At 40.7% G+C, this 23,725-nt stretch overlaps 2 protein-coding genes across 2 annotated transcripts; one reads left to right on the top strand and one right to left on the bottom strand.

Moving 5' to 3' along the window:
• Window positions 1–202: 202 nt before the first annotated feature.
• LOC109706289 lies at window positions 203–1,972 on the top strand. Its single transcript, XM_020227064.1, has 2 exons — window positions 203–334; window positions 526–1,972. Exon 2 carries the CDS (start codon window positions 529–531, stop codon window positions 1,927–1,929), a length of 1,401 nt encoding a protein of 466 aa, XP_020082653.1. The 5' UTR covers window positions 203–334; window positions 526–528; the 3' UTR covers window positions 1,930–1,972.
• Window positions 1,973–6,909: 4,937 nt separating this feature from the next.
• On the bottom strand, window positions 6,910–8,907 carry LOC109706288. Its single transcript, XM_020227063.1, has one exon. It carries the CDS (start codon window positions 8,905–8,907, stop codon window positions 6,910–6,912), a length of 1,998 nt encoding a protein of 665 aa, XP_020082652.1.
• Between the last annotated feature and the right edge of the window lie 14,818 nt (window positions 8,908–23,725).

Below are 23,725 nucleotides of genomic sequence, written 5' to 3'. Positions count from 1 at the left end.
TATACTATTTGTAATACCCGTTCGCACTTACGAGAACGTCTCACTTTTCGTAATCTATGCACCTGGTGCATGAAACCACGTTCAAAATTTGAACTTAAATTTTATCCATGCACCTAGTGCATGGATCATCTTATACACCATTTTTTTTATTATTATTATTTTTCTTTCTCCCCCCTTTTTTTTTTCTTTCATTCCTCTCTCTTTTTCATGCTTCAACAAATGCCCCCCACCTTTTCAAGCTTGTGAATTAAACAAGGTGGAAAAAGGTGCCGATCTCCTTTCACGATTCCGACCTTCATATCGCCGTCAAGGGTTTGATCATCAAAGATCCGAGGTATTTTTTTTATAGTACTGATTGATTTCTATTGATGTTATATATATATATGTGTCTGTATGCATGTTTGGAATCTGTACGAGATGTATTCGACCCATGAATAGTTTGATCATGATATCTCTGACTTCAAAACATCTTATCTTAGATCGTAGATTTTACTCATACGTTCCATATTGTAATCCTTTTTCTAGATCATGGGAAAAACGAGCGAGCCATTGATTCATCCCGATGATAAAACTTTAGGCGTATTTAGAGGACTCTCTTTAATGCGTTCACCTCCGATATTTGGACGTTCCGCCGAACCCGCAATTCCTTATGAGACGCCTATGTTAAAAGAATGGGCGATATTTAAACAGAAACAGTTGTTGGGTCGTTTTGGGGTTGACTATTATGCTCCTGATGGTGACGGCGATGTTATATTATTGCCTCCATTAGGTCCTCCGAAAGAAAGAGACACGTTACAATCTCTCGGGTATAAAATACTTAATGATCACCCTGGATGGTGTGGAATGAGTAGAGTTTTTGGAGATAGCATTGAGGTAGAAGGTTTGATTGAATGGGGAAATTATACTATCTCTCATTATACTACTCAGTTACGTCGTGCTGGCATTTTGGGGGGTATCGTAGCTTCACGGGGGAAGTACAGTAAAAACATCAATATCATTAAGGCATTGGTGGAGCTATGGTGTTCGGAGACAAATACTTTTCATCTTCCATATGGTGAGGTTGGGATTTCTTTATGGGAAATTAGAGAACTTAGTGGGCTTCCAATTATCGGCGATATGTATGATGAGTATATCCCTCCAAATTCTGAACTTTATAATAAAAACAATTATCCCAATTGTGTTAGGGAGCTCTTTGATATTTATCAATGGCTTATGGCTCGATCTTCTAACAAGCGTGTGCGGTATGATTTATGGGTAAATTTCTTTTACACAAGCTGTAAGAAGTTGAATCGATCTAAGTCTCGGAATATAAGCAATAGAGAACTCGCTCCCTCATATACAGAAGATACGACTCGAGCGGCCTACATTTCCTTATGGCTATGCAACTTTGTAATGCCTTCTGGGTTAGATCATTTCATCAGGCCGGAGACATTTATTATGGCTTCTAAGCTAGCGTTAGGTGAGAGGGTTGCCTTAGCCCCTGCTATTCTTTGTGCTATTCATGCTGGCTTGTCTTTTATGAGTGACCACCCCGAAGGTCCTGCGCATCCTGGGCCTCAATTTCCTGTTAATTTTTTGTATGCGTGGATTGGTCTTCATTTTGAACAAACTTATTCTAGAAAGATGATCAGTGATAATATCAAGAACATTGCCGGCTTACGAAGCCCTCCTCAAATGATATTTTTTATGGATGCGGCGGCTTCTCCTTTTAATGCTAAGCGAGCACGGATTCATCTCAGATCGAGCGCCCATTTTGTGTGGCGTCCCCTGCCATATTCTTATTCTTTTGTTAATGATGGTTGGTTTTATGATGCAAAATTGGCTCCAGGAGAGTGTAAGTATCCGAGAGAGGTCTATGAATATATAATTTCTATCAGACAGAGTGTGCTTCCACTTCGTTTGGGGAACAAATTGCACACAGCCGTATAATCCTCATCGTTTTGCTTGACAATTTGGCTTCGATCAATCTTTTCCTGAAAGTATCAATGTTCCTAAATTAGCGAACCATCTTGGGACACTTGCTGGGTGTTGGAATCATTTTCTTCGATATGGGACTTCTACCAATTATTTTATACCAAAGAAGGACCGGATTGGCAAACCGACTTTACATTATGCGCGTTGGTGGTCTAATAGCGTGCATTCGAGCTTCAAGCATGGAGTGGGCTATTTACTTAATGCAGATGATCCCCGCAAGAAGAAGAAGACAAGTGCTATTATTTTAAAGGAAAGTTCAGCCTTTGAAAGGGGATTGGATTCTTCAAATGTTATAACTGAAAGAGCACTAGACTCTCTAGAGCCAGAGGGAAAGCATCTTGATTTATTTCCAGAATATGATCATATCCAAGCTGGTCCTTCCGATGACTCTCCTCAATTTGAAGTTCTCGGTCTCAGTTTTCCAATTCACGAAGACAAGAAATCTAAGGTATGTTCATTAGCATTTTCAACTATCTTTTTTTTTTTTTTGTTTTGCGTACTGAACTCCTTTTATTTTCTTGTGTATACAGGAAGTGCTCATTATGGATTCGCCTACCGGGGGTGAAATGCACTTGCAAGATTCTACAACAAGGTCGAAGGTATGACGTAGAATCCGTATGATTCAAATTTTGTTGGTTCATTCTAGCATCCTTTCTTTCTATATATATATATATATATATATATATTTATATAGACATGCAATGTGGAACCATCTTTAAGAAGCTCAAAAAATCCACCATTTGATGCTTCAACTAAAGTAGCTCATGGAAAGCTTCCCCTTACTGTGTCTTCAATAATAGGTGATCTTTTTTTTTTATTCATATTCTGTTTATAATTAACTGCACATAATGTCGCCACACTTATCCTTTGTTTTTAATCGATAGAATCACAAGTCGGAGGGAGTGGGTCTATTGAGGACGACGTATCTCTATATGATGATGAATTGGTTCCAACACCTTCGCCGCCAAAGGTATTTCTGTTTTCCAGTTAGATCCATATGCCTTCTTTTAGTTTTAAATTAAGCATTTGATTCTCAACTAAAGAAGAAGGTAAGATATGGATAATAATGTGTAATTTTTCGTTAGAAATCTGTAGCCACAAAAATTTTGCAAATCGGAGTTATAACGAAAATGTTATGGCCCGTTTACATTTTGGTCCCTGTATTTACGAAACAGTCCCCGCAGGCAGCTTTATTTCAGTCCTGGCAGTTTCATTTCAGTCCCTGCAGCTTCATTTTTCTTTAATTTTTTGATGCAAATCTATATTCTCGGTCTTTCTTTTTGGTCTAAAATTGCTCTCACGGAATTTCATGGCTATAACAATGCATAAGTTAGGATTACAATGAAAATGTTATAACCCGTTTTACATAATACTTCTTATTTTTTGTTTTACGAAACAGTCCCTGTAGCATATATCTTCAATTTTGCTTCGAATATCAACACATAGTTCTTTTTGTCACAAGATCCGCTCACCGATGCTGTAGATATTGGAGTGTCATCTTTCGGGGAAGCTTGCCCAACTCATCATGAGGTATATATGTGTTTATCAAAATTATCCCAATTTTCTTTCATATTGCTCCTGTTTACATTGCAATTCCATTGTTTAGGATGAGGGTGCTAAGGAAGATGACAGTATAGTAGAGAAGAGCAAAGATGAAGCTATAATAGAATCGCCTTTACTTGGTAAAAGGGAACGAGTCGTTGATGTTCCGATTACAGAGGCGCATAAGAGAGCTCGTTTGGAGACCGATTCAAAACCAACTAGTAAGGCCTCATTTTTTTATCAAAGTTTCGATAAAAGACAGTACGTCCTATGCAAGCATCTCTTATATATATTTTTATTATCTTTTTTATGCGCAGGTTTTCCAATAGAGTCAAATAATGATCCAGAAGATGTTTTATCACCTTATGGTGACGAAGTGGACTACGAGCCTACACCTTCACCACCTGAAGATATTCAAATATTTTCCTTCTCGTTTTCTTTCTCATTTTTTATTCTTTTTCTCTCTTCTTTTCTTTCTTTTTTTTTTTTTATAGGACGTACCACTTGACGAGAATGTCGGTATTCATGTGGATAGCGGTACAGGAAATTCCCAAAGTGAGATACCTGTTGCGGTCAGATCATTTTTGATTGATCGCATAACGGATATTATGAAGACATTCAATCGTCGCAAATTTAGATCAGCTCAAGAAGAAGTATCCAGATATTGCCAATGTTTATCTTCGCTGGGGATTGATGTATCTGAATTGGAGAGGGGTATAAAACCCGTATTTGACCATGCAGAGGCTATTGAAGAGATAGAATCGAGTCCGAGTTTTGTTTCAGCTGTTCGACTCGTGAATGCTGATGAGAATCTGATGCTAAGAAAAAGAAACTTGCTTCTCACATTAGTACAAAAAGTTCTCTCCTTCAAGCTACTGAAAGTGTCTCTTTAGAGCTTCAACAGACCAGAAAGAAAATATGAGAACTAGAGGAGAATATATTGCAGTTGAAAGGTACAGAAGCGGAATTGACACTTAGACTTGAAGTGGCTGATGATTCTTTAAAGAAACTAACGCCGACTGAAGAAGAACTGCAGAAGGATGTCGCTGATGCAGAAAAGGAGTATGCTGTAGCCACTGAAGATTGTAATGATTCTAAAGAATCCGCTAGTCTTCGAGGATTAATAGAGCTGTTTGAGGAGCGTCGTCAAATATTTGAAATTTGACGTCTTCTTTTCTTCTCTTTGTCATTTTTGTTTATCACGAATGTTATTTTCGTTTGTCACTAGTAAGAAACAGTGTTTTGTAGTCTCAATAATTTGAATGACTTTGATTATGCTTGAGTATTTGATCTCTTCATCCTTTCTTTATATTGTGTTGCATTGTGACAATGATTGTCTTGTGAGAATGGTTTGTTTATTTTGCCTCGATCATCGTGTATAACCAGCTCTGAATTGCGTTAGCATTCTGTCATCTAAATAAATTCTAGATGGATGTTCTATCCCGACTTTTATTTATAAGTCTCGAAGAATTTTCTCAAACAGAGATCCTTAATTTGCCACAGTTAACATTTTATATGCTAGTGGCTCAAATCCGTTAGTGAACTAATTAAAAAGAAAAAATGGTCAATCGAAATTAAAATGCTCAGTTTAACGACATGGCGGTTATATTACATTGAATGCTCAGTTTAACGACATGGCGGTCAAATTACATTAAATGCTCAGTTTAACGACATGGCGGTCAAATTACATTAAATGCTCAGTTTAACGACATGGCGGTCAATTGGATCAGATGCTCAGTTTAACGACATGGCGGTCGGATTTTGGTTGAGTTGCTCAGTTTAGCGACATGGCGGTCGGATTTTGATTTAATCTTATGAAATTGGTTCATGAAATTAATTCATGCTAAAAGCCCATTTATAAAGTCCATTGAATTAATTGATGAAATTAATTCATAATATGGGGCCATTTAGAGGGCCCATTGAATTGATTTATGATAAGGGGCCATTTGGAGGGCCCGTTAGTTCATGAAATTAATTTATGATAAGAAGGGCCCATGAAATTAATTCACAGAATTAATTTGTGATGATGGGGTCCAGTTGGAAAGCCTAAGAAATTAATTCTTAGAATTAATTCATACTAAGGAGCCCATTTGGCAGGCCCAAGAACTCGGTTTGGGACATAGGTTTGGTAGATTTGGTTGGGTGTTATTTATGGACTTTGAATTTTGGATCTTTGGGTTTTGGAATTCGGACCTTATTTGTGGACTTTGAATTTTGGGATTTTATTTGTGGATTTTGGGTTTCGGGTAAGAAATGGATTTTTATTTGTTTTGGACCCACATCCACATGTAGGTTGAGATATGCTGCGGGCTTTACATGTTCTGGACCCTAACCTGTATGTGGGCTGGACTGATTTTGAATTTAAATCTGCACATGGGCTGGCTTTCGAGCTTTACATGTTCTGGGTCCAAATTTGTGTGTAGGCTGAATTTCGGATTGTATAAGTCATGGGCCCGATTTGCATTTGGGCTTGGTGCTTTTGTACTCGTTATAGACTTTTTTGGGCCCATGAATAAGTGATGAATTGGACCACTCAATAATTCAAATTCAATTCTCCCCCTCATTTTTTATTTTTTTATTTTTTATTTTTTTTTTCACTCACTTTTTTGCTCTCCTTTTTTTTTTTCACTTTTTTGCTCTCTTTTTTTTTTCTTTTTCTTTTTTTTTCTTTTTTTTTCTTTTTGATTCTTTTACTCACTTTTTGCTCTCTTTTTTTTTTTTCTTTTTTTTTTTTTTATTTTAATTCTTTCACCTTTTTTTTTTTTTTTAAAAAAAGAGGGAAACACTTTTTTTTATGCATAATATTTTCTTAGAAACGACCATTGATAGTGGCATTGCGTCTTTCACCTTTGGCCCAGTTTACTGATAAGCGCCGCCTCATAGCTTTTTCCACCACATATGGCCTTCCAAATTTGATTCGAATTCTTTTCCGGTATGTTTATTGAAATTATAATAGCGTCTTCGAAAGAGCGGGCACTTAATCCCAACATTGAAGGTGCTGGTACCGGTGATTTTATTATCATGCGCTTGCCATTTGAGCTTGGATAGCAGTTCAAATTCTGTTGGGCAAGTTTATCTGACTTCATCTAATGTACTCTAGACTCATCAAGTCTTAATAGTGCATTCTTTTCGTTTTGTTAATTCGTGTTGCACTGCTAGTTCGCATGTAGGCAATCTAACTCTATAATTGGTAATACTGCCATCAGTGCCGAACACCAAAGAGTAGGTGTTTGCTTGAGTTGGCCGTTCTGTAGTGTTTGGGTTGGTGTTCAACGGGTGGGGCCCAAAGCAGCTTCTATGATTCGCATTATGCCATTCTTTTGATTTTTTTGCCAATGATTTTCTCTTTAAATAGTTTTATCAAATCTTATTAAAGGCTTTCAGCCAATTCCATTAGCCTTGCATATTATATATTGAAGAATATCTCCAATCAATTTTATGTTGAGTGGCAAATCTATTGACTTTGAAACTCCTGAAGGCAGTTCCATTGTCAGATATAATTCGCCTTGGAACTCCGAATCGATATAGAATATTTTCTCTGAAAAATTTGACAACATCATCTGCTTTTACTTCTCTTAGTGGGATTGCCTCAACCCATCTAGAAAAGTAATCTGTAGCAGCAAGAATGAATTTATGCCCCCTGGAAGATGGCGGATTGATAGGTCCTATCACATCTGTTCCCCACATATCAAATGGCCATGAGGCGATTGTAGGATGCAAAGGGTTTGGATGTCGATGAATGAAGTCACCGTGGATTTGACATTGATGGCATTTTCTAGCATACATCATACAATCTTGTATCATTGTTGGCCAATAATATCCCAAATGTTTAATTTTGAGGCGCATTTTTGGCCCTGATTGGTGCGCTCCGCAAACACCCGAATGAACTTCATGCATGACTTGTTTAATCTCATTTGGAGATAAACATTTAAGCCATAATTGATCATAAGATCTGCGATAAAGCTGATCATTAACAAATACATATCTCATTGCCCTTTTCTTAATTTGTGCCTGTCTCGACTTTTCCTCTGGCAACTTATTATATTTGAGAAAGTCGATGAAAGGTTCCCTCCAATCATCTTCTATATCGATAGTTGCGACTTCAGCTTCCTTCGTATCTTTTTCTGGATTTAAGTCAGCCGGGGACAATATTTTCCGATTCCGTATAGTTATTTGGACTTCATCCATAGTGGGATCGGCAAGCTCTTTAGCCAATCTAGCTAGGGCATCGGCTTTTCCATTTACAGCCCTGGATACTTTTTCTATTTTTACACATGGAATTTTCTCCATAAGATATTTTACCCTCGTCTGACATTCGACCAGCTCAGGTTTATGTACTTTAAACTCTCCTTCAACTTGGTTGATGATTAATTGGGAGTCTCCGAAGATATGCAATTTTTGTATGTTCAACTGGATTGCAATTTCCAAACCAGCAATAAGAGCTTCATATTCAGCCTCATTATTTGTGCGGGGCTCAGAAAGGGCTAATGAGTATCTTAAAATGCCTCCTTCAGGTGTTATAAAGATTAACCCTATCCCGGCCTTAATTTGAGGAATACTTGGGCTGAAAGCTGGTTGAATTGAGGACGCGCCATCAAAATACATTTTCCAATAGGGTTGGTCTTCTTCAATAAACATGATGTGCTCATCGGGCAAATCGCAGACCAAAGGTGAGTCATCTGGAATTGGGTGTGCAGCTAGGAAATCAGCAAGTGCTTGACCTTTGATGGCTTTCTGTGGCACATAAGTGATGTCAAATTCCAGCAGTATAACAGCCCACTTTGCCAACCTTCCAGTCAAAACTGGTCTTGTCATTAAGAATTTAAGTGGGTCCACCCTCGAAATTAAGTGGATTTTATGCTCCAACATATAATGCCTTAATTTCTTAACGGCAAATATAAGGGCTAGACAGTGCTTTTCAATTGGCGAGTAGGAGTTTTCTGCCCCCACCAACATCCTGCTGAGATAATATAAAACACTTTCCTTTCCTTCTTCATTATTTTGAGCAAGGAGTGCACCCAGCGATCCTTCAAGCGCAACAGTATATAAAATTAATGGCCTACCATGGATAGGGGCAGCAAGCACTGGAGGACTTAATAAATATTTTTTAATGTCGTCAAATGCTGTTTGACAATCATCGTCCCATATAAAAGGCGTATCCTTTTTCACCAATTTGGAAAACGGTTTAATTCTACCAGATAGATTTGATATAAACCTTCTGATATAGGCCAATCTTCCTTGAAAGGATCTTAATTGCTTCAAATTCTTTGGAGGTGGCAATTCCATAATAGCCTTGATTTTTGCCGGGTCGATTTCAATTCCTCTATGTCTAACAATAAACCCGAGGAATTTGCCCGAATAAACTCCAAATGCACATTTGAGAGGGTTCATTTTCAGATTATATTTTCTTAATCTGGTGAAAACTGTTCTCAAGTCTTCAAAATGATTGCTTTATTCACAGTTTTGACCACTAAGTCATCAACATAACACTCAACAACCTTGTGGAGCAAATCATCAAAAATTATTGTCATAGCCCTTTGATAAGTGGCTCCTGCATTTTTCAGACCAAAGGGCATAACCTTATAACAGTATATGCCAATTGGAGTTCTAAAAGCAGTGTGTTTTTCGTCCTCAGGTGCCATCTTTATCTGGTTATATCCAGAGGAACCGTCCATGAAAGAGAACATCTCATAACTTGAAGTGTTGTCGATCATCAGTTCAGTGACTGGCAGTGGAAAATCATCCTTCGGGCATGCTTTATTCAGATCTCGAAAGTCGACACATACGCGAATTTGACCATTTTTCTTCTTCACTGGGACTATGCTCGCGATCCAATCAGCATATTTTTCTTCTCTGATGAACCCTGCTTCAATGAGTTTCTTAGTTTCTGTTATTATCTGTTCTTCCAAGTCAACTCTTATCCTCCTTGGGGCTTGTTTAACTGGAACCACGTCTGGGTTAATGGCCAGTCTATGAACAGCCACACTCGGATCTAAGCCAGGCATTTCTTTGTATGTCCAAGCAAAACAATCTTTATATTCTAACAACAATGCTTTCAATTCTTCTTGATCCTTTTCTGGCAGCAGCGCACTAATATAAGTGGGTCTTTGATCTTCTTTGCTACCCAAATTTATTTCTAGGAGCTCATCAACAGTGGCTTGCCCCCCCATCTTCAAGCTCTTGTGGAGCATCTTTTAACTCCAGAAGCTTTGTGTTTATTGGCTCAGCTGAAGCCATGTCCTCATCTTGCTTCATATCCTTTATTGTAACCATAGCGCAAGTATGTCGTGTGGCTTGTGAATCATTGTTGGTTATCTTGGGTACATGGGCAGATTGATGATATCCTAGCCCTCTCGTGTGTATCGTTCGGCCATTTGGAAGCACAACCCTTTTTTGCGGTGGATTCCACATCCTTTGAAAAAATTTTCGATTAGCTCGAGACCTTCTCGCAGGAATTCCCGATCTATTCATCATATTCTTGAGGCTCTTCGGAAAATATTTTGGAATGTTGACATCTTCGTATATTTCCTCATCGAAGTCATCAAGCTTGATAAGATCAGAGGGTTTGTGATCATCTGATCTATAAAAAAGGATCCCTTTCTTTATTCTTTCTTTCCCTTTGATTTTCTCGACTTGAGGAGGTACAAAGAAAGTTTTTAAATCATTCACTTTTGTTGGCTCATTTGTGTGAAGTGATTTTATATGTCCATATGGAACCCTAGTAATAGCTAAGGAATCCTCAATCAATTCAGGAGTTCTTATGAACATATTTGACTCAGATGTCGAGAACATCTCTTCATCTTCTGATGAGTCTTCTCCCCAGGGCATGTTCAGCTTGAGAGAAAATGTTTCCAACATTTTTCTTACTTGTTCTTCATCATCAGAATCTTCTGAATCACTTCCAAAGTGTGGAATCACATTTTCTTTATTATCCTCAATTTTTATCTTTCCCTTTGACAATTTTTTATCGCTCTGAACTTTACCCTCTTCGAGTTCGCGAGACAACTTTATATCTTTTTCAGATTCTGCGAAATATCTCGCATCTTCATATCGTACCTCATGCACTCCGAATGGGCGTATATCACCATCAACTCTGAATTCCTCTCCATCCTTAATATATTTCATATATTGATGAAGAGTAGAGGGGACAACATTATATTCATGCAACCAAGGCCGTCCCAATAACGCCTTATACGAGGTATCTGCATTTATCACATAAAATTTTGCTTCGGTCCGTAATGCTCCAAATTTTATAGGAAGAATGATCGACCCGAGAGCTTTTTGGCTATGTTGATTAAAGCCTTGGATCACGATTTTCTCCGAGGACAGATGATCGACATTCAGAGCTAAACTTTTCAAAGTTCTTAAAGTCAAAATATTAATTAAGGATTCAGGATCGATTAAAATGCGATTAATCTTATCTCCATCACTCGTTCCAGTCACATATAACGGCCTATTGTGATGAGCAGTTCCCAGCAACATGTCTTCATCAGTGAAGATAACATTGGCAACATGTCTGGCGTATAACGCCTCTTTCATATTCACCTCAGCAAAATGAGCATAAAAGGGCTCGGGATTTTGTAAAGCATAGATGAGTACATCCCGCAGTTCTCTAGACATCATCAGAGCGTCATAAACACTCAGCAAAGCAGGCACTTTTTTTAAATGGGAAAGTATGTTATAGTCAGCCTTTGATAATCTCCCTTGACTTGATGAAGTCGGTGCCTCTTCATTTATTCGAATTTCTTTATCTTTAAGATTTTGAGGATGTCCTTGTCTTTCTGGTAATACTTTTCCGGATTTCAGCGTGATTTGCAAAGAATCCTCAGCTTCTTTATCTTGCTTAGTATTAGAGTCAGTACCACAAGTAATAGTTTGGCATGTTTCGACTCTAGTCTTTTCAAGAGTATTCAACTTGTTGAGGATCTCTTTCAATTGTTCCTTCATGCTTTTTACCGCCATGGCCACGCAATCTATGTTTGTTGCTAGAGAGCGTACATCAATCTGCACTCTCCTCAAATCATTGTCAATCTCAAGAAGACGATATTCCATTCTCCTTGCACCATAATCCCTACTCGGGGTATTGTATGCTAGCCACGCGGTATCATCATCTTCACGTGCACCAGCAGATTGCCTAACCCTATTCTCTTGATTTACAGAGTCGTTAGATTGCTCTTCAGAGATTGTTATTACTCGACACGACTCTTTGAGCTGTGATTTGTTTTTTCTATGATCTCGAAGTTTCACGCATACATCATAAGCATGACCTCTCGCTCCACACCAACAGCAACGTGGTTTCATATCATCGAAAGCATCATAACATGCTTTTCTGAATTCTTCCAGAGTAATGGGTTGTTGTTTCTCAAATCGTAGCAGATGTCTCTTCCATCGTTGACTTTTGGACCCGGCAATCGTCGGTTGATCGACCTTTAGCTTCGCCTTGTCAACAGTTAGATTCTGCATCTTTTTCCATTGGCGACAATTTTCTAGGGTGTGCCCCCATATATTGTGATAGGAACAGAACTCTGTCGACATAACTTTCTTTTTCCCTTCCTTAATTAGAGGTTCATTATTCTGGCGAGCCTCTGACTGCTGGCTTAGAGTGGGTTTCTTTTTCTTTTTCAGCAAAGATGACCCTGCATTTCCTCTCATCGATATTCTTTTAATTTCTTGAGCAATTATGTGTGCTTCATAGAAATTTGCGTCATATTCGGCTTTTGTTGACTTTAATTGCTCCGAATCAACTTGCGCAATTATGACTCGGCATGTCTCAACTCGACATCTTTTTGATGCTTCAGTAGCATCTGTCTTGAGCATATCTATTATAGTTCTCATTTGAATATCTATGCCCTTTATATCGCCAGTCATACCGTTCATATTCATCTTTATGAAGTTAATATCATTGTGCAGCCTCCTCATTTCTCCCTCTATTCTGATTAGGCGACACTCCATTCTATACAACTTCTTCATTGGATCATTATAAGTTGAAGTGTCGTATAATTCCAAAGGATCAACATAAGTATCATCGTTTGGTATGGAGGTCTGTTGATTTGCCCCCAGGGTCGGCGCAGGGCTTTCTGACACGTCATCAGATATTGTAATCACACGGCATGACTCCCGTGTGTAAGGAATAGTCTTGTGCTTATTTTCCTCGTGGCTTGTGCTTCTGGTATTTTGCTTAATATTTGCCCTTTGAGAAAACTGCTTTCTTGATTTTCTCATATGTTGAAAGGCGTAACAGTTTTCTAGGTTATGTCCTTTCACTTCATGAAGAGGACAATACATGGGTGTACTTTTGCTGCCAGAAGACTGAGAATTAACGTCTCTCGTCGTTGCCGTTCTCGGACATTCCCCACCCATGTTTTTAGTTTCTATAAGAGGGGTTTTTCCTTTATTACTTCGAGAAGTATTGGGTGAATGCTAATTTGAAGATCGATTTGTAAGCCTTGGCAACGGTTCGATCTCCCGTTCTCTGTGGTTTTGTGACTGAGTCTGCTGAGGGAGAGGAGTAATTTTCATTAATTGTTCCACTCTGGCTTCGATCCCAATCATCATAGAGAACATTACATTCAATTGTGCTTTCATATCCAATATTTTATCATTTACCCTGTGAAAGCTGCAGCGTGTCATTTCTTTTATCTCAGCCAATTGGCTATGAACTTCTCTGAAATACCTTTCTTGTTCTCTAACGCGGCCAGTAGGAAAAGTTTCTTCATCGTCGCGCCGCGTGGTGATAACTCTGCAAGCCTCTCCCCAAAAAGGCTTTTCTGTTTCTTTACACTCCTCAACAGGAGTTTCTCCTTCATCAGAGTTTTTCTTTTTCTTAGCCTTTTCTATTGCTTGGGAAATAAAATCATGAATCAGAAGAGGATCCCTTTCAGCCTGTTTATACTCTTCCATTGAGTCAATATGTTCCTCAATAGGCCTTTTCTTATGCTGTGGCTCAGCCGGCTCAACGAATTTCTTATTCTTTTTTGCCCGAGCTATTTTGCGCCTCGACTTGGCTGGAGTATTAGATTTTTTGACTGAAGGCATGGGCTTATCTTCAGACTGCACTTCCGGGTTTAAAGGGCCTCGCCACTTTATCCCTGGAACCTCTTTTAAATATTTTAACATTTTCCGAGTTTTCTTAGATAAGAATATATTCCAAAACTCGGGGGGAAATGCATTCTCAATTCCTTCTATATTTTCCGCACCCACACCAATCATATTGGTCTTTTCGACTGGCGTTTCTGATAATACCGACTGTGAAAGGGTAATTGCGCCGGTTTTATATTGTTTTTCAACCCAGTCTTTGAAAACCCAACAGTCTTCAATTGGATGGCTGATTAATCTATGATATAGGCAGTATTTTGGATTATCAGTTTTCCCCACATCCTCCGGCTTCCTTGGCTCGGGCAGTTGAAGACCATTTTTAACAGTATCGTTAAATATTTTCTTAACTTTCTCCCGTTTGAAAGGGTACACTTTATTTCTTCGCTCTTCCAGAGAAAGTGCTTTTGGATTATTGCCCCCAAACATAGGCTTTACAGGGGTCTGTTCAACTGCAGAGGTAATTGCCCTCTTACCTTTTTCTATCATGTTCGTGCGGGCCGGTTTAGCTTGTGCCGGTCTAGCCTGTGCCATTTTCGCCTCAACTCTTTTATTATCATCCCTTTTTGTCTTTTGTACATTTACTAAGACTTGGGGATCAGTTCTCTCCAACCTAGAGACGTTTGATATTAATTCATGAAAGGTGGAACAACTAGATGTGCACAGAAATGGGGCCATCCAATTATCAATGTTGCCCATAACAAGACCAACGGCCTGGGTCTGATCTAGAGGTTGTTCACACCTTATGCTTAAGTTTCGCCACCTCGTAATGTAATCTAACATCGTTTCATCTTTCCTTCGTCTGGTGGCTACCAGATCAGCGATAGTAATCTTATCGCTAACAGTGGCGAATTTTGTTTTGAAAGCTTCTTCCATATCGGGCCAAGTTTTAATGGACTCATCCTCGAGAGAGTAGTACCATTCAAAGGCTATACCCGATAAGCTTTGTGGAAATTGTCGTAAGAGTAGAGGCCCGTTACTCCCAGTATTTCCACACATGGCCTTAAAATGTGCTAGGTGCTGATCAGGGTTACCAACACCATAGAACATTTTGAACTTAGGGACTTGATACCCGTCTGGAAAAGGTATATTATCATATTCTGATAGATAAGGATGTCCTTTCCCTTTTGGTTTTGGGTTTGCCCCCGCTCCCGTCTCTTTAACTTGAGAAGTGATCAAATCATGAATCTCTTCTTTAGTCAAAGAAGTAGTCTCTTTAGGAACAGTTGTTTTAGCCTGTTCATCAATGACTTGGGGTGCGGGTGCTTCTGTCCGAGATGGAATCTTGGTTTGATGTCGTTGATCTTCCAATTGCTTCTGCACATTTAGCATCAAACTCATGACCTCCTCCATCTTCTTATAGAGATTTATGATATCTCTATCTTTTTCATCAACTTTCTTTTTCAAGGATGCGATTATAGCATCCTTTGGATCTCTCGGGAAGAATACAACCTCTTCTTCCTCCCGTGGATCAGATAGATCACCAGGTAAGTCATCTTTATTCCCGGTGTTTTGTGAAGAGCTTGCTTCCTTAGCTCTTGCTTTCTCTTCCGCGGCTTTTCTTGCAGCGGCTCTCGTAAGCATTTGCTGAATGGTTTCTTCCTCATCAACCGGTTCACTTGACGAGGTATGCCCAATAACTCTTACTGTATGAATCTCCATTTTAGATTTTTCTTCTTTAATCTGAGCAAGAGTTTTGGGCTTCCACTCTGCTTTCCTTCTTCCTTCCCATGATAGTGTTGACTTTCGCTGCCACTTCGGCTTCTCAATTTTCTTCCCTATGTTTATCCTTCCCTTTGCGGCCTTAAAGGCTTTATATATCCGCTTGCAGATAGGGTTCTCGTTATTGTTTCTCGAACGAGAACATGCAGGGGAAGGCTTTAAGTGGGCCATTTCTGACTCTGGGCGCAGAACGGCCGTAGGTGAGTTTTTCCTCACAAACCTTAGGGGTGCATATCGGTTATGGACCAAATCATCAGGTCCAGCGACAAACCTAGTAAGTTGGGTTTGTCGAGACTTCTGTTCCTTGTTCATCTCTTGCCGCTTCAAAGTACGGCGAAGATTTCTTTTGAATGCCTTTGTCATAGGAGACACAGCATTCTTGGGGAACGTCAGCCTATTGAAGACTGACGCTTTAGGCGCCATATCCAGTGGCGATGTTCCCTCACTTCGATTTTGGAACACCAGCCTCCCTTGTAGCTCCATTCTCTTTGAAGCACTGATAGGCGTGATCCTCTCACTCACAGGGACACGAGAGGCGTTAAGAGTCATCCTCTCCTTCATTGGAACGCGAGGAAGGTTGGGGATGACGACATTCGGGCGCCTTCCACGAGAGGGAAGGCGGGGAACCACAGTCTTAACGGTGTCGCTGCTGGTAGCAGCAGTGAAAGGGGCCACAGCAGCAGCCCTAGCCTCTTCCGGGATGGTGCCGAATTGGATTGTAGCACCGGCAGCTCCGAAAGTGAGGATGGATGCTGGCAGGGAAACCTGACCCGCCTTGATCGTCATCGAGCCCGCAGCAGTGTTCTTAGGTGCCATTTCTCCTGCAGGGGAATAAGGAATGTAGATTAAATATTTACCATCCAATTCTATTAGCATATTATCGATCTCAAAGATGGAAGGAGAAGCCATGGTCCCACCGGGCGTGCCATTTTGTCTGCCACCACGAATGACGCACCTCGCACGGGGAATTTTTATCTTTTGGTTCTCCCGTGGGGTAGTATTCATGATGTAGATTAAAGTATGTGTATGTATGGTTATCAGGTATTGTGGATCCATGGCCCGCTCGTTGACAGCGCATCCGGTTGAGGCCTCACGGCCGAACATCCCTCGATGGGAGTGTTCGCACACGCTTACTCGTGCTACCGTTCGTTCGTTTTAGGTAATAGGTGTACAGTGTTAAAAGTATAAAAGTAACGTTTCAAGAATGGGAGCTAGGAGACTAGCCTTAAAGTTATGTGTTAATCATTGTTCTCGATCATAGATGATCTAACATTGTACATTCTCATTTCGATTTAGTGTACCGTATTATTAGAGAGGTGTTCATACCGTGATAGTTGTATCATTACTCGTACAGTATCAAGAGATACAATCTCAGTTCTCTTACAGTAACAAGAGATGAAATTTCACGTAGGATGTGAACAAGTATTCAGTAAGATGATTTAACTTATATTTATATTTCTAAAAGTACCTATTCACAAGAGATGAAATATCTCTGAAGTAAAGCTTATACAAGTTGTAATATTACTGCTTACAGTTCGGGGAAATAATTAGTATATTCGCGTGTTATTATGGTAAAGATATTATGTATATCTTGTATCCCCTCAAAGTGAACGAGACCAATCCAGGCTGGGTGGAGCAAGTTTATGAGGTTAGTCAAGTTTCCTTCCGGGTTTTAGTCGAGGGGTTCCAGAGTTAAGACGACTTTTTGTTTCGTGCTTTCACCGTAGTAATGATGTTAACTTTACAGGCTTGAGCCGTGTTAAGCGTGAATCATGCTCCATCTATGTTTCATCATTCCATTAAGGGACAAAACCCGGTCGAATTATGGAGTCTAATTCGGAGGTCTTCGAGAGTAGTTAGTCGACTTTCACTAGGTTCCCAGCTAACGTGAGTGTGACGCTTGTTATGGCTTTGCTGCAGTTTTACATACATATGTGCGAATATACCAAGTTAAGAACGCTTTGGCCTAAAGATTGTCTTTAAGGACGAATGGGAACCAATCTTGTGGAAAGTTTGGTCGAAGATTCTCGTGTTTAAGTCGAGTTACTTTAAGCTTCTGGACGACGCTTCTTTTTAAGGGTTAAACATAGTTTAAGCGAGTTTGTGAAGGTTAAATCGAAATATTTACCGATTCACAAGGTTAATTCGAATTTCATCAAGTAGGGACCAGATTCTCCCAATGAAGGGTAAATTAATCGAGGAGAAATTAACGACTTTAGAGTCGGATCGTGTCGTTCTTCGTTTTTGGGCTTTAGGAATGAGTTTAGCTGCTTATCTTGCAGCTATTGTCGCTTTCACTCAGCTAATGGAAGAGTGCGAAGGTTGGTTACTGGATGACTAGGTCCCGACGCCTTTGGGCAGGTTTTATGAGAGAGTGTGCAGGTGCTTCCGAGTCGCTGTGAGGGTTTGTCGCTTCCCGCTCGAGCCGCTGCTGTTGCCACGTTTTGCCGCTGAAGAAACATCTCTCTCTTTTTAGAATCTCTCTCTCTCTCTTCTTCTACCATCTCCGAAAGAGACCAGAGGTCGTTGTAGGTGTCTCGAGGATCCCAGCTCGACCCAGTTCATCTATCCATAGTTCTACACTTTAATGGCTTTATGGGTTCGACGGTGCAAAGACGTAACACATGGCCACGTTCGATTACCGACATGGCCATGTCGTTCGTCTTTTTCGACTCAAAGCGCCCAAGTTACGTGAAAGAACAAAGGCTGTAAGGCTAGTGAGAGTTTGAATACACATTTGTAGAAATTTGGGAAAACTTGTACACCCTCCCAAGGTGTATAGTAAGGAGTGTGAGCTTAAAGCGTTAAACGTTTTTAAGTCACATAATGTCATAGAATCTTATATATTGATTCTATGTTAACTTTTTATGTAAAAGAAATGCGAGATAAGTACATGTGACTCCCATACGGGAGCCAATTTCGGTACATTAACTCGTTATTTAATACTTAAAGGAAAACAGGTTAAGGTCAAATAGAAGTCGTAAAGTCTCCAGAGAATTAGCTTCCACGGGATTATAAGATATCCCCATTAATTGTTATCTGCGAACGCAAATAACCTTNATAATTCCTCGCTTCCCTTTTGCAATATTTATCAATAGGAGCATTGATTAATGCAGTCGGCAACAACGTAGCATTTGTGGGCGATCACCAAATTAAGCAGACTATATATATATATATATATATATGTCTTCATTTTTTTCTAATCGTCGTTGTAGCGCACATAATTGTGCAGCGAGAGAGTCCAAATCATAATCACCAAATCAGAATTGGACTTGAGACTCGGACTTAGAAATTATTCCGAAGCTGGAACAGCAAAGTATCAAAGCACTTGCTTCGTGAATGGCTACATCATAATTAATTTTCATCTAATTAAGTTGCATGCATTACGTCTAATTGTACATCACAATTAATTGCCGAATACAAGCTGCGGCTATGTTGCCGAATACAAGCTGCGGCTACACATGTTATTTCACGCGGTAGATGAGTGGAGGTCGTTCTTCTCTTCCGCCGACGGCTAAGCGCCAAACGGAAGATCGTCGACTTCACGTCGTCTCCGTCATGGTTGCCGATGAAGCTCCGTCGTTGTTGTCGATACGCCATTGCTTTCGTCGATGTCGTCGATGCGCCGTTACTTCCGCCGTGGTCGTCGATACGCCGTTAATTCCGCCGACGGCTAAGCGCCGGCGAATGAAGCTCCGCCATTGTTGTCGATATAGAAATAGACGGAGGCCGTTCTTCTCTTCCGCCGACGGCTAAGCGTCAAATGGAAGATCGTCGGCTTCATGTCGTCTCCGTCATGGTTGCCGATGAAGCTCTGCCGTTGGTGTCGATACGCCATTACTTTCGTCGATGTCGTCGATGCGCCGTTAATTCCGCCGACGGCTAAGCGCCGGCAAATGAAGCTCCGCCATTGTTGTCAATGCGCCATAACTTTCGTCGATGTCGTCGATGCGCCGTTAATTCCGCCGACGGCTAAGCGCCGTTAATTCCGCCGACGGCTAAGCGCCGGCGAATGAAGCTCTGCCATTGTTGTCGATATGGAAATAGACGGAGGCCGTTCTTCCCTTCCGCCGACTGCTAAGCGTCAAACGGAAGATCGTCGGCTTCACGTCGTCTCCATCATGGTTGCCGATGAAGCTCCGCTGTTGATGTCGGTACGCCATTACTTTCGCCGACGGCTAAGCGCCAAACGGGGGATCGTCGACTTCACATCATCTTCGCCATGGTTGCCGATGAAGCTCCGCCGTTGATGTACGGATGAAGGGAGGACGCGAGTATTATTATTATTATTATTATTATTTTTGAGGGGAGGAGAAGAAAGAAAATATATTTCTTCTTTTTTTTGAATGGATATCTGTACCTTTTTTTTTTGAACAACCTTGTTTCTCTCTCTTTTTTTTTTGCCGAAGTAGTTGATCTCTCTCTAACAACCTTTCTCCAAAAAAATCCTCCCTCTTTTATAGACTTTTTTAGTTAGTGCATAAGTGGGTAGTTTTTTTTTTAGTGGGTTAGTGGGTTAATGGGAGAGATTAGTGGGAAGGTGGGAAGGGTAGTTAGTTTTCCTTTTTTTTTTGTAGTGGGTCAGCTCAAAAATTCAAAAGATGCCATATAGAACCAATTAATCATGCCCGGTTAATTAGTGGCTCAAAACCATTGAAACGCCATCATGGCCCGGTTAATTAGTCGCCCGGCTCAGTCGCACCATCTTTTTTTTTTTTTTTTTTTTCCAACCCTTCNTTTTTTTTTTTTTCACCCAACCCTTTTTTTTAAATAAATATATATAATCGTGGGCCCACTTTTTATGTGAGGGAAAAACAATAATAATAATAGGGATCCACCAATATGCAGATATTCGGGCTTAGGTTCGGATTCAAGCTGGACTTGAATTGGATTTGACTTGGCTATATTTGAACTTCAAATTTTGAATCTATCACGCTCTCCTTTTTTTTTCTTTTTTTTTTTTATTACACTCAAACAGTTAGGATAGCAATGGTAGGCTGACTCTGTAGGCAATGTGAATAGCTGAGTGTGAAAGTCAAGTCATGGTATTTGAGGGTGCCTTAGTAGCCCGGAATTTCAGTGTTGATCCAAGAAACCGAGTAGTGATAATAGATCACTAGGGTAAGAATAGTTTGACGGTTGCCAAATTTTGGCAAGTTGGTCTCGTAATACCTTAACCAAGGTGAGGGAAGTTGTGCTCATGTGCTGGTGAGCATAGGCAAGATTGCCTAGTGCTCGATTTGAAATGGAAAGGCGTAGGACGCTTGAGTATAGGTACTCGTGGAGTGCGGATTTGGTTCAGCCAAGTGAGTGGGTTGGCAGTAGCACTTGAGCATTGCTAGGTGTGAAACATGCCATGGATCACTCGTAGGGCTGGTGGCTCGCACTAGGTGCTTAGGACCCGATAGAGATGTGTGTTGCTTGGTAGAGCATGTCGTGAGAGACGACGGTAGCGGGTATGGCTTCGGGACGATTCGTGCCTGGACCATTTGTGGACTGTAGAGCCTGGGGCCATATGGACAGGCGCAGTCAACTATGAGTGACAGCAGCCCGAGACCTATGGGTGGGGCAGAGATTTATGGTCGGGGCGGTAGTCCGAGCTTAGACTCGGGAGCGTGGAATGCCACGTCTGGATCGTGTAATCGATAGTGTACCGAGAGTTCGGTTATGACCCAACCCGAAGACTATATAGTGGTTTGGGGTCTTGGTTGCTCCTAGTTAGAGTGTGTGCGAATTCCCAAGTGAGAATTTCGCCCAGTGATGATTGGGTCTACGCTTTCGAGCGAGAGGCGCTGTGTGTAGTTGAGACGAGTTTAGGCGGTAGGCCTACTAGGATTGGTGACCTTTGGTCTACTTGTGGAAGCCGAGGTGAGCGGTTTGGCTGATAACTCCGTCCGTGAGTTTGGCTTGGATTAATGAACGGAGTGTTTATGTGAACTCGTTGTGAGAGCGATTGATGTTGACCGTGGCATATGGTATCAAAAAGATGAAGTGCTCTTTATGAGACATTGAGCTAATGGAAAGCCACGTGAGGTTTGGGGACTATGCTCTTAAGTGAACTAGAATGTACAGATGTGTCGAAGTGGACCATCTCGCTGTAGAGCTAAGAGTCTGATTGTGATTGGAGTACTCACGATGGAGCGATGCACCCGGGTTATTGCTTCTAAGCAATGCCGGTGATTGAATCGGAGTGTGTTCCTTGAAGGGATGATGAATGCAAAGAAGAGTCGGAAATGAGGATGCAGACTCTTTGATAGCCAAAGTGGTGGAGTGCCACTTTGTGAACACTTGAGTGGTTCGAGGAGGTCTACCTGTACGTATTGTGTAGTGGCGGTGGACCATTCGACCAGTTGATACATTCTTGTTAGATCAACACCACGAGGATGAGGGGTAGTCCTGATCTCGAAGAAAGTGGTATTCAGTAGAGTTGTGGAGGGATAAGTCCTTCGTGTGCTGGGTAGCGAATGGTAGATGCAAAGAAGGGTTCTTTGTGTGCCAAGTAGCGAGTGGCGTTGGAGAGTGTAGAGTCATTGAAAATCGACTTGCGCTGCCACTATAACTTGCAAGACCCATGATGCACCTTTGTATCACATTTTGCAAATGTGTTTAGGATTGAACCCACGTCCTTCGGTATGAGCCGCTTCTGTAACCACGATAGTGTGAAGCCGCTTTGGAGTGGGAGAATGAGTTGGTATCTTCAATTGCTCGAGGAGCTGAATTGAGGTGTGGTTTGAATTTCGCGGACGAAATTCTTTTAAGGGGTGGAGAATGTACCCCCAAAGCGGTGTAATTGAACGAAGTGTAATTCAGGTAGTAGCGTCCTTGAGTGGTCGATCCTGGCAGGAAGCCCAAATGAGGTTGGGCACTACGTTTTGAGGCCTCGCGTAGCGGGCTCCCCCTCGCTGGCGGGAGCTCGTGCCTTGAGTATCGTTCATACTAGTATAGGAATTGAGTTTCCTAAACATCAGCTTAGTACCGAAATGTGATTGAAATCACAAGAAATGTAGTGTAATCAACGATTGAGATCGTTAGTAACAAGAAATGTGGGGTGAGCAGTTAATGAGATCATTAACAGTAAGAACTATGGTGTGAACAAGAAAACAACGGTGTGTGATTGAGATCACACGAAGTACAGTGTAACCAACGATTGAGATCGGTAATAGTAACAAGAAATGTGAAACGAACAAGAAATACGGTGTAATGAAATGTAGCGGAGATCGGTAATAGTAATAAGAAATGTAGTGTAACGAAACGGAACAGAGTTCGGTAATAGTAATCCAAGAGTGTAATGGAGAGTACGTATGTGTATCTAATAAATCTAAGAATTAGTAAGATTATTCGTGCACATGAGTGTAGTACGTTGTAATGTAATAATAGTAGTGTAACAAAATGTAATAGAAATCGGTAATAGTAATAAGAAATGTAGTGTAAATAAGAAACAACAGGGTGTGATTGAGATCACAGGTGAAATGGTAAAGGTTTACGGTGAGCTAGATACAAGTAATACACCTATAAAACAGTAGGTAACCATCAATAGTAAAACGTAAAATACGTAAGTAATTGTAAATGGTGTACGTAAGAGCCAATCTTATTTAGAGTATGAAAGTAAACTGTAGACAAATTGTAAAGATATTATACGAGTACATTTAATTGTAGTTGAGTACGTAAGTAAACTGTAGATAGAAATAGTATGTAAGAATTTATCGTATGAAATAGTACGTAAGAGTTTATCGTATAAAATAGTACGTAAGAGTTTATCGTATGAAATAGTACGTAAGAGTTTATCGTATGAAATAGTACGTAGTTATCATTTGTATGATGTGAAACCGTACCTTTCGCTGGATTAGCGAAGCCACTCGTGTTGGGTGGAGTTTTGCGAAAAGCTAACGAACAGCTGTGAACGTTAGCCGGAGGGCGCCGTGGGCATTGGGCCAAACCGGACTTGAGAACGCGCTGGTGGGCTTGCCGGTGGTTAAGCGCTAGGCAGACAAGCCCTCAAATAAGGGGCTGTGGTGCTACGAGGGCTAGGTAAGAGTACTAAAAACCTCCGAATAGAGCGCACGACGCCGATAGACATGGTTTTGTCTAACAAAGCAGTTATTGAAGCGCATGTGAGCAGCCTAACAGCTTGGCTCACGTGGTTGCGCAGGCAAACCAGGGCTTAATCCAAATATCTCCCAGTTAACTCTAGTTTGGGTTGATAAATGTTTTTGGGAGAAATCCTCGGGATTATACGTTGATAACGTTTTAGGTGGTAAAGTAGAGTACTTAGTTCGTATTTGGTAGATAAATCGTACGATCCTAAGGTAATTTTAGTAGAAATCTCATATTCTTGAATTGGGATTTCTAGATGGTAATCTCTCGTATTCCGAATGGAGAGATTCGAACGAGGGTA

Source organism: Ananas comosus, unplaced genomic scaffold (genome assembly GCF_001540865.1).
Source record: "Ananas comosus cultivar F153 unplaced genomic scaffold, ASM154086v1, whole genome shotgun sequence".
In the NCBI taxonomy this organism is placed as follows: Eukaryota; Viridiplantae; Streptophyta; class Magnoliopsida; order Poales; family Bromeliaceae; genus Ananas; species Ananas comosus.
This window is presented reverse-complemented; position numbering and strand designations above follow the sequence as displayed.